Source organism: Glycine soja, chromosome 17 (genome assembly GCF_004193775.1).
Source record: "Glycine soja cultivar W05 chromosome 17, ASM419377v2, whole genome shotgun sequence".
Lineage (NCBI taxonomy): Eukaryota > Viridiplantae > Streptophyta > Magnoliopsida > Fabales > Fabaceae > Glycine > Glycine soja.
In genome coordinates this window covers 8,489,587-8,500,498 of record NC_041018.1, presented here as the reverse complement: position 1 = coordinate 8,500,498, position 10,912 = coordinate 8,489,587, and the positions used below count along the sequence as shown (strand labels likewise).

The following is a 10,912-nucleotide window of genomic DNA, read 5'->3' as shown; positions in this document are numbered from 1 at the left end:
TGCAGGCAATAGCACTTATAAGTTATAAACTGGTATCGGTTTCAAAAGAATCTTTTTTTCCTTTTAAGCCAATTAATTATTCACTGAGACGGCTATTTTCTTAATATTGCATTAACTAGAGTATAAGTATTTCACATATTAGCATTAGAAAATTTGAAAAAGACGGATCTCGGGTACTAACCTAGATGAGAATTTAGACTTTTCTAATGTAATAATAGAATCAATTACTATAATTTATTGTTCACCAAAAGTTAAAATTTATTTTCTTTTATATTTAGACTTTTCTTGTAAATAAAGTAGACGAATATCAATAGTCAAAACGATCATTCCTTTCATATTAGTAATTAACAAAAAAATATAATGATAGCTATTAATAGAAAAGTAAATACTCATATGTTTTCTTATTTAAAGAAAAAACAATCTCTGTTTCTTTTTCAAATAAACATTTCTTCTTCATCTGAAAAACAGGGATTAAAACCCCTTAATAACGCGATGTTTGTTGCTGGTGGGGTCAGTATCTCCTTTCCAGAAAGAAAGTACAAAGACAAGTTGATCTGTTTTCAACCAAGGCAAAACAACAGCATCACCACTTGCATAATAAAACTAGAATGAATGATGTGAAAGGTCTAAATCAATCTTAAAAATTAATTCAAGAAATGAGGATGGTCTCTTACTTATATATTTTAATGTAAGATTAACTTTAATCGATGTGAGACTTAAATTATTTTTAACAGAAACTAAAATAAAAAATGGATTCTAATTTGGTTGCACTTTGTAGTCGACAACTTGTGTATTTACATTTATTTTTTGTTTTTTTAATACAGTAATTTTTTATATATTGTTTTTTTAATCATTTTGGTCTTATACTAATCGTCAATTCGTCATACTACACCCTGACTTTCTAAGTTGTACATGATTGCGCGTAGTGTAAATATATGAATATGATGATGGTTACGCTTGAACTATCTTTGTTTAATAGTTTTATGTTCATTTATTTTTTTTTACTTATCTTGAAGTGATTGAGAAAATTCTTTAACTTTAGAATATTTTTTTGTTTTGTATCATTCGATGGCTTAATGAGGGGACTGGGGTTAGTAGGGTAATGTCAATAGCTGGTAGTGATTTGGACTTGGGATGAACTAAGTGAGGAAGGCTTAATTTGGTGGGCATGCGACGGTACTATTATTGGTAGCGTAAGGCATTGGCATCTTTTCACATTGTGACATTGCTTTCAAAGCCACAAGTGGTGTTGTCTTAGATTGGTTTGGACCAGAAAACGTTTGTGTTAAACAATTAAACAACTTTAAAGAAGGTCTTGATTGAAGCTTCAATCACTTTGTTTTTGTTTTCTTCTAATTATGTAACTCATTATTCCCCTTTAATTTTCCAATACTTATGCTAAACAAAGCGCTCGTAGCCCAGCAGGTATTTTTCAATTCACAAGTAACGCTGAGAACGGGAAATTCTTAAAACTAGAATAACTTTCTTTAAATTTGTAATGTAATGTGCAACACACGTGGTGTACTTGGTGTTTGCATGCTAATTTTCAAAGGAAACTGAAAAATATTGCAAATGGTTAACGTGATGTCAGTAGTACTTACGGAAAAACATTATATACTAGTATATGAAAAATTATTTGATTGTGAGTTGTATCCACCTTAGTCCATAGTACATTTTTGTTTATGATTATAAAAAGAATTAAAAACAAAGAGCCCTATTACATTCCTCGCACGTGTCTAACAACAAATGGTTCTGTTACATACAAAATGAGAACAGCTTCCTACCGGTCCACGTTCTGTGATGAGTAAAATAGTTGGCTGGCATAAATGAAGACCAATCGATAATGCATAAACATAATGCTTCAAAAAAAGTTATCAATGAATATTAATTATTAAAATGTTAATGTTATTAGTAAAAAGAATCAAACTCGATAACATCCCAAAATATCAACAAAGGGTAACGCCCCACAAAACAAAATGTTAATGTTATTAGTAAAAAGAATCAAACTCGATAACATCCCAAAATATCAACAAAGGGTAACGCCCCACAAAACAAGAAGTCCTCAAATTGGTGCCGTGCCCACCTAACGTTTGTTGTTTTGCAGGATTAGTGCATAAATGTAACTAATTTGGGTGGAAATTATAAGCCTAAAAGTGTTCCAATTTAATCAAGTAGCAAGTGTCTCACTCAATTATACATGCCAGATTGAAAATGAGTTCATCTACTCCATTAGCATTAGCTTGAGGTCTAAAGCATTAATTTGTTGAGCTACTACTACTATACTTTCTCATATGCACCTCCGAAAAAGCATCTACATAACTAGGGTTGATGGATATAATTGGTTTATTGGGTCCATCTTTGATGTTGCCATATTGTTTTGAATTTTAAAGTATATCCTTCGTATCCACAACTTGAGACAATTTGGATTAGGATGAATGGGAGCAGGGCCTACGCAATCAACTACAGCAATGTTATTTGTTTTTTTTTTTCCTTTTATTTCTTAGATTAAAGGAAAAGGTATCATTGTTTGGTGAAGTATTAGTTCAGTCCAAGCTGACCTTAAAAGTTACAACTGAAAAAAAAAATGCATTTTTTCCTACCTCATCTGTTACCCACTACACCACATTAATCTTCATAAATCATAATTAACAATATCGACAACATATACTTTAATATTTGAAACGTATATTTATGCATGCATCCCGTTTATGAGACCCATTATTTTCCTTTCTCTAGGATTAGCTGTTCAAACCTTTGACCCAAAAGGGAACACTTTGAGGGAACCCAGCACGCGTTAGATTTTTATATGCACCTGCCCAATAACCAACATATTAATATTATTTTTATCAAACATATTACTAATATTTTGATGTTTACAATAAATATATAAAGCTGGAATTTTTGTTACAAATAGATAAAAAAAAAAAAAAAACTGAACTTGGAAGGATTTTTTATTTGGGTCAGAATGCCTGTCACGCCCCTCTAGGTTCACTTCTAGAGGAAAGACATCAATTTTACCAACTTTCTCGTTGACGTTGAGTTGGCAATTTATGCAACTGCAGTAGTTTTGGCCTTTGGTTTTATGTTAACAGCTTCGTTTGGAAATTGCAAGCGTTACTGACAGCAAGTATGTAATTTCATAATAGAAAGAAAGTTATGAGCCCACTTGTTTGTTATTTTTTCTGTTACACAATATTTGATATGGTAATACTATTTGTATTGTTAAATATCATTGAAAATTAAATTTTGTAGAAGTAATGTTTCTGATTATATCAATTAAACGGAAAAAAGTAAACGAAACATAATTTAAGCTTTAACTGCAGAAACAAAATTGTTACCAATACAGAAAAATTAAATGATTCACATTTTTTGTTATGATGAATTAATTAAAATGTCAATAGCCTCACCCAACCAAAACATTGTTCTATCTTCACATTTTATTAAATTTGATTTGTGAAATGTGAATGTCTTATTAGTTCATAAAATATCAAATTTCTTTTGATATTTTCTTTACTTTCTTAAACAATTGTAAGAATATTAAATTAGTTATAGGTATCATTTAAATATTTTCAAGGTAACTACCAAAATAGTTTCTACAAAATCTTATACGAGTATTAAAAAACAATATTTTAACAATTTATGGATTAAGAAAAAGTTAATTAATTTCAGTGTTTATCGTTGGACATTGATAAAGATTTATATTGCTGGTAATAAAAAAAATTATTCATAGGTTAATTAATGAATAAATATATATTCCCAGCCTATGCTGTAAAAAAAGCTTCATTAATAAAGATATAAATATATTTTTATTCAAAATTTTATTATAAACTTTGTATAAAAAAATATTTCAGGAACTTTTGTTGAAAATAATCAAACTAAACACATTTTCTTACCTAAAAAACACATTTTTAATATTTTTATTTACTGAAAATTGAAAATAAGCTAAACCAAACATTTTTTTTTCTAATTCTCAAAAGAATTGAAAATAAAATATTTTTTCTGAAAATAAAAGTAAAATATACTCCATAATTTTCTTAAAACCCCCTTTGAACCCTAACGCCCAGCAGTACAGCATCGTCGCCGTCAACACACCCTCCGTCTGCCGGCGTCGCACCTCGCACGAAGCCACAGGTTTTCCCAATTGACTCATGGATATATTCAAGCCTTTTTTAAAATAAATAAAAATTGATTTTATCATTATGTATCATTGATTTATTCTCCCCGTGAATTGGCTACACTGCTATATGTTTTCACTACCCTGTGAATGATGCGGAACAATTCTTTGTTTGTAACACTCTAGGCTCAAAAAAATATTTTCTTTTCCCTCTTTTTTATTCTGGGTTTTCTGATTATACACTCTAGCCTAATGAATAACCAGTAATCAGCTTTTTTGTTTATTTTTTCCCCGAAAGTGAAAATGAAGAGAATGATAGCGTTGGGATTTGAGGGTTCAGCAAACAAGATTGGTGTTGGGGTAGTGACCTTAGATGGCACAATTCTGTCAAACCCACGCCACACATACATCACCCCTCCTGGTCAAGGCTTTCTTCCCAGAGAGACAGCACAGCACCACCTACAACACGTTCTTCCCCTCGTCAAATCCGCTTTGGAAGTCGCACAAATCGCTCCGCAGGACATTGACTGCCTCTGCTACACCAAGGGTCCCGGCATGGGAGCTCCTTTGCAAGTCTCCGCCATTGTTGTCCGTGTTCTCTCACAGCTTTGGAAGAAGCCGATTGTTGCTGTCAATCACTGCGTGGCACACATCGAGATGGGAAGGATTGTAACCGGTGCTGATGACCCTGTTGTCTTGTATGTTAGTGGTGGCAACACTCAAGTCATTGCTTACAGCGAGGGGCGTTATAGAATCTTTGGAGAAACTATTGACATTGCTGTGGGGAATTGCTTGGATCGCTTTGCAAGGGTCTTGACGCTTTCCAATGATCCAAGCCCCGGATATAACATTGAGCAGGTGGTGCTCTACTAAAACCCTATTTGAATAGACTTTTTCACAAGTACTTGTAAGAGAAGAAAATGAATAAACTTCTCTGTAAGTACTTGTAGGAGAAAAAGATAAGAAGGCAAAATGAATTGATGTTTTCCATTAAGTTAAAATCAACTTATGTAGCTCGGCTTTTGAAGAAGTTAAGTGAGAGAATTTTTACAAAAGTTAAGTGCATAAGTTGATTTTAGCTCATCAGAGAGCTTTATTCATTTTATTTTATTATTCTACTAGTGTTTATCGAGAAGTTTATTCAAACAAAGACTGACTTGTTTTACATAGTTTAGGCCATGTGCATGATATGATATATGGGCTATTTTTGTTATCCTTTTTAATGGAATTGTCTTACCTTAAATATGAATTTTTTTTCTCAACTTGGCTTATGTAGTTTTATTATCCTTCAGCTTGCAAAAAAAGGAGAGAAGTTTATAGACCTGCCTTATACTGTTAAAGGGATGGATGTATCTTTTAGTGGAATATTGAGCTATATTGAAGCAACCGCTGCTGAAAAGCTAAAGAATAATGAGTGCACTCCTGCGGACTTGTGCTACTCTCTGCAGGTGAATTCAATTTGTGCTGATCCCTTTTTCTCCTGTTGCATTAAATTAATGAATAAATGAATTTGCAAGTTGATGTATTTTAGTATGTTGCAGGAGACACTGTTTGCCATGCTTGTGGAGATAACGGAGCGGGCTATGGCTCATTGTGACACGAAAGATGTGCTTATAGTTGGTGGTGTAGGTTGCAATGAGCGGTTGCAAGAGATGATGAGAATCATGTGCTCTGAACGCGGCGGAAGATTGTTTGCCACCGATGATAGATATTGCATTGATAATGGAGCAATGATAGCTTATACTGGCCTCCTTGAATTTGCTCATGGTGCATCAACTCCACTAGAGGATTCTACGTTCACCCAGCGGTTCCGGACAGATGAAGTGAAAGCAATATGGAGAGAAGCAAATTTGGAAAATTTGAATGGGCTTGCAGAGAAGAGTATTTGATTTGTCAATCTTGAGGTGCGATCCAATAGATTAGTGTAACATTGATTTTAAAGTGAAGATTTATGTTTGGGTATTTTTATTCTAAAAGAAAGTTAATTGTAAAATTCAGTATGAAATTTTCGATCCAACACAAAAGTTACTTAAATTTACTTCAGTTCAGAGTCAATTCTTGAACATGAGACTAGACATCTGAACATTTACCTAAAATTATATCAGCTCATATTTTAACATGATTTTGAATGTCTTAACGTAAATCAAACACGCACTAAATGTATGCTTAGTTTTGCCAAAAAAATATTTTCCATAGTCAAACTTAGGTGGGAAATTTGAATAAATTGTTGTGTTAAATTCATTAATTAAGATCCACGACCCTGCTTTCTTTTCTCCAGTTTTAGCATAATATGTCAAAACTCAAAAGGACTTGACTGCATCATTTGTTACTATTTGGTTTCTACTAAATCTGTGATAAAACAACAATATAAATTGAATATTTCGTGTTTCATAGTCTAAGGAATTTATTTTTCCTCTGACCTCACAGGTTTGAGCCTGAGTGCTCATCAGTTTGTCTAAACCAATGTCTATGGAAAGCCTTTGCAGTTTGTCCTGGTATTGGTGACTTTGCAGTAACTCTTTATCTCTCTTAGGACATATACTGGTCTAAAACTTATCCATGTAATATCTATGTGTTCACTAAGGCAGTCAATCTTTAGGCTTTGTTTATGTATTGGCCTGCAGATCAAGTTTGCCTCTGCATTTCACTATTGGTGACAAGCACTGAAAAATTATGAAACATAACATTTTCAGCATATCAAGTAATTAGGTTGGTCTTTGGAGAATTTCATCTATTACCTTAATAACCCCCTCCTCCATTCTTCTCTCCATTTTAGCCCATTTAATATAAGGATTTTACAGTTCTGCATCTACACAACTCACTTGAAAAGAAAGTTTTTTTTTTAGAGCACTTGAAAAAAAAGTTAGTTCAAGGTCTATAAGAGGTCATCCCATAACCTATGCAAAAACTTATATATATATAGAGAGAGAGAGAGAGAGAATGCCATGGTTTTTTTTGTGAATAAAAAAAATAACATTGAAAAAGAAAGTCCACGTTGTTAAATGCGATCATATTTAAATATTCGGTAACCGCATGTGTTCCTATCATAAACTTTTTTCTTATGCTTTTAATTGAAAATTTTAAATATTTTTGGTAAAACGAATTCAAACACTGAAATAGTGTTTCCCCTTATAACACTCAACCGTAATGTAACCTTTTTTAAGGCTTATTAATTACTTGCATTTTTAAAAAAAATCATTTTAATTTATGTTTGATTTTAGTCTTTGATTATAATTATTTTTATTTATTTATTTAAAGTTTAAGCTCCTTTAAAAGAAAAGAAAAAATCAGTAATTCTTTAACGATTATTTAAGGCACCAAAAAAATGGGGGAAAATTAAGTATCAAAATATTTGTTATTTTGTTTGAAAAAAAATGTTATTTTTTGGCTAGAAAAAATTGATATGGGAACACTATTTGTATTCTTAAATATTCACTTATATATATTATTGAAGATTAAAAAGTAGTAGTAATGTTTCTATTTATATCAATTAAATGTATAAAAAGAGTATTTTTTTGCTGAATATGTATAAAAATAATTTAATAATTATGCACTTACACTATCATTTAATTACAAATTAATATTGTTATGACTTTTAAAGTAGTTATAAAAAAAAACAATAAACTTATCATATATAATATAATCATTTATGATTAAATGACTATAAAATTATCTTATATGCATATCATTTTTTGGATCACATGATTATCAAGATTTCCAATTGCATGATCACTTTAAATAATTATGTAACTTTTCAAAATACTCATAAATTGTGTATTTTAATCTTAATAATTTATTATAAAACCTAATAATCAATGTTTATTTTTGACTAAAAAATTTCTCTCACTAGATGCATCCTCTATCTCTCTTCTTACACAAATATTAATACATAAACTAGATTCTTATATCTTCTCCACAAACTTGGTTAACAAAACAGCAACTTAACATACAAATAAATTATAATATTAGATGCCAAACATTGCAAGTAAGCCCATCGAATGTGATTTTCGTTTTAAGAAATGTGGGACAATGATGAAACAGAAGTGTATGGCAGATCGATCATTCCTTGCAAAAAAATCCTTTCAGTGACTGCCAGCATGTGAGGAAAAATCACATAAAGGATCGCATCCGAGGCCTGGTTATAGACTGTGCCCCATCAACATATATGGTTGTTCCAGTCATGTAGCGTGATCCATCACTGATTAGGTAGATGACTGTAGAAGCCAGATCATTCTTAACATCAAGCCATCTCTCAAGTGGTGCTGCATCCTTCACAAATTTTTCTGCCCTTTCCTTTCCCACGGATAATGGGAATTCATCATGCAGGTGCAGGCCACGAGAAATTGCATTAACTCTGACCTGGTACTTCCCTATCTCCAAAGCCGAAGCCTGAAGAAAAACAACTAGTATTCAATACAAATAAATTTAAAATGTATTGTAGTTATATAGAGGACAACATCAAAGAGTATTATTAACCAGACTTTTCAATATCTCCAAATGTGAAATGCAATCTAGGATTGTATGATAGCCTGGTAGTTAATTGTGCAGCAATAGTGTATATCAGATGCTTATATATGAGATCTTGAATGACCCAATCCTAGTAAAATGCTAAAATATCAGAAGTTCAGTGTTGAAGAACAGGAACTTCCAGCATATTGTACTACTAATATGGGCATAACTCAAGCCAAAGTGCAACAAGGTAAATTCATTGCAGCAACAGAGAAACAGTAGTAAGTGTTCACTTTTGTCATTCGAGATAACGTTATCATATGCTGAATTATATCATCATACCTTATAGCATCTCTATAGTAGCCACACAATTTTGTTAACCAGCCAGAAGCATTCCAATTTGACTTTAAATCATGTCAACTGATCAAATAACAGTGCTTTCGGAAACTAATTAAAACAATTTAATAAAACAATCACCAAATCCTTTGTTCATATATCAAATCTGAATCTTGCCACCATGTTGCTCACTCTTCCGTTTTGTTCTAATCACATGCTTTAGTTTTAAATTGATGTAAGCTGAGAATAAAAGCAGTCCCCAATATAGAAACAGATTACAAGGATAAATAACATATTTAATATATAAATTAGGTCAATTGAAGGTTGTAACTAGTGTTACTTACCCTAACTAACTGCTGCACTCCAGCCAAGGCAGAGGCATATGCAGCAGCACCTGGATAAAGCCCCCTTTCAGCACCAACTATGGAGGTTAAAAAGACGATGGAGCCCCCGGTGTTGAACTCCCGCATCTTTCGCCCAACAGCTTTTAATAGAAACCACGCAGCCATAAAATTAATCTTCACTATTTTCTTGAACTCACTCTCAGCTAACTCAAGATGATCTTGCATTTTTCCTGTTAAGAGTGACTCCTTAAGCCGCAATAGCAATACATGAATCATCAAATATCATAATACTAGTATTAATCTTTTACTTTACCTTCGTAAGCGTAGCAGTTGACAAACGCATCCAATTTCCCCAAAATCTGGCACGCTTTATCCACGGAATGATGGAAAGTCGATTCGCTTTGATCCTCCATGTCCAATCCAACGACCTGCACGGTGCCTCTGTCTGCGAGGGAGAGGGAATCCATGATTTTGTTCGCGATGCTCCGCAGGGAATTCTGATCTCCCAGCAAAACCAACCTGAATCAATCATCCATCAACAAATTACAAATTCATCATTCAAGAAATAACAAACGGAAAGTGATTGGAAGCGGGAGAGTTCCACCTGCACCCTTGCTTCACCAAATGGAAGGCAATGCCTTGAGAAATGTCGTCGCCGTTGGAGGTAAGCAACACTCTCTTCCCTGACTTCTCCATTCTTCTTCTTCGTCTTCTTCGTCAACCACTTTCCACGTTCTTCCCTCTATTCCAACACCTTTTTATTCTAATGGGATCAGGAGTAGACTCCAACGACCTTTTTTCATTTCATTATGTGATTTTCATGGGAAAGATAGGTAACACCAACATTCTCCACCACCTCATTATGTGATTTTTTTTAGGCTTTTGTTAGGTGCATCCACTAATAGTATTATTGTCCGTGCACTCAGTATCCTTTAATAATTCCATAAGTGTCTTTTGTGTTTTTTCCTTTTGTGAATCATCTTGATCATAAGAGATTGAATTTTTAAAAAAATTTAAATTTTATTAAAACGGATTATCATTAGAGTAATTAATTAATAATAAATAATGTAGATATGTTTTAAATTTTAAATGACATTTCTAATTTACTAAGGCAATAATAATGTAACATTTCTAATTTACTTACTTCCATTCATAATATTTCGATGAATTTCAAATGAATTTGGAATAAATTTTGGATCAAGTAATTTAAACATAATTGAAAAATAACATGTAAACATTAACACTAATATTATAAACTAATATTATTAATCAAAATAACTTAAAACATACAAAATGTTCAGTCAAATACATCGTTCAAAACTAATAATATGAAAGGTGTCAATAAACTATGGTTGATCCGTGCGCCGCCTACGTCAAGACTTGGCATGCACATTGCGGTCTTCTGTGACACCCCTGGCAATCCTGAGGCATTTTTGGATGACCTTATGTGTCGATGTGCCCGACGTGACTTCATTTAGGTTGAGATGATGCTCCAACGTCTCTGCGATGGCTTGGCAAGCCTCCTGTTAAATTGAAAACAAACGAATTATACAAATTAGTATTAAAATAATTCAAGTAAATGACATACATGTAACCAAATATTAACACTTACCGTTGCATGCCTGGGCTCGTTCGCATCAGAATCCGCATGTGTCGATGCTGGTGTTGA

General features: G+C 32.6%; 2 protein-coding genes across 2 annotated transcripts; one reads left to right on the top strand and one right to left on the bottom strand.

Moving 5' to 3' along the window:
- Positions 1 to 4,021: 4,021 nt before the first annotated feature.
- On the top strand, positions 4,022 to 6,839 carry LOC114391787 (probable tRNA N6-adenosine threonylcarbamoyltransferase). The gene is made up of 5 exons (XM_028352743.1): positions 4,022 to 4,131; positions 4,413 to 4,972; positions 5,407 to 5,562; positions 5,656 to 6,018; positions 6,542 to 6,839. Exons 2-4 carry the CDS (start codon positions 4,418 to 4,420, stop codon positions 6,001 to 6,003), a joined length of 1,059 nt encoding a protein of 352 aa, XP_028208544.1. The 5' UTR covers positions 4,022 to 4,131; positions 4,413 to 4,417; the 3' UTR covers positions 6,004 to 6,018; positions 6,542 to 6,839.
- Positions 6,840 to 7,887: 1,048 nt separating this feature from the next.
- On the bottom strand, positions 7,888 to 10,123 carry LOC114391404 (3-oxoacyl-[acyl-carrier-protein] reductase FabG). The gene is made up of 4 exons (XM_028352407.1): positions 9,848 to 10,123; positions 9,557 to 9,762; positions 9,244 to 9,473; positions 7,888 to 8,503 (listed from the first exon to the last, which is right to left on the bottom strand). Exons 1-4 carry the CDS (start codon positions 9,937 to 9,939, stop codon positions 8,225 to 8,227), a joined length of 807 nt encoding a protein of 268 aa, XP_028208208.1. The 5' UTR covers positions 9,940 to 10,123; the 3' UTR covers positions 7,888 to 8,224.
- Positions 10,124 to 10,912: the final 789 nt, after the last annotated feature.

Coding starts and splice junctions, on each gene's coding strand:
- LOC114391787 (XM_028352743.1), top strand. CDS start 4,418: ATGAAGAGAATGATAGCGTTGGGATTTGAGGGTTCAGCAAACAAGATT. Junction 4,973..5,406: donor CCGGATATAACATTGAGCAG/GTGGTGCTCTAC, acceptor ATTATCCTTCAG/CTTGCAAAAAAAGGAGAGAA. Junction 5,563..5,655: donor ACTTGTGCTACTCTCTGCAG/GTGAATTCAATT, acceptor AGTATGTTGCAG/GAGACACTGTTTGCCATGCT.
- LOC114391404 (XM_028352407.1), bottom strand. CDS start 9,939: ATGGAGAAGTCAGGGAAGAGAGTGTTGCTTACCTCCAACGGCGACGAC. Junction 9,763..9,847: donor TTGGTGAAGCAAGGGTGCAG/GTGGAACTCTCC, acceptor TGATTGATTCAG/GTTGGTTTTGCTGGGAGATC. Junction 8,504..9,243: donor GAGTGCAGCAGTTAGTTAGG/GTAAGTAACACT, acceptor GTTTTTCTTCAG/GCTTCGGCTTTGGAGATAGG.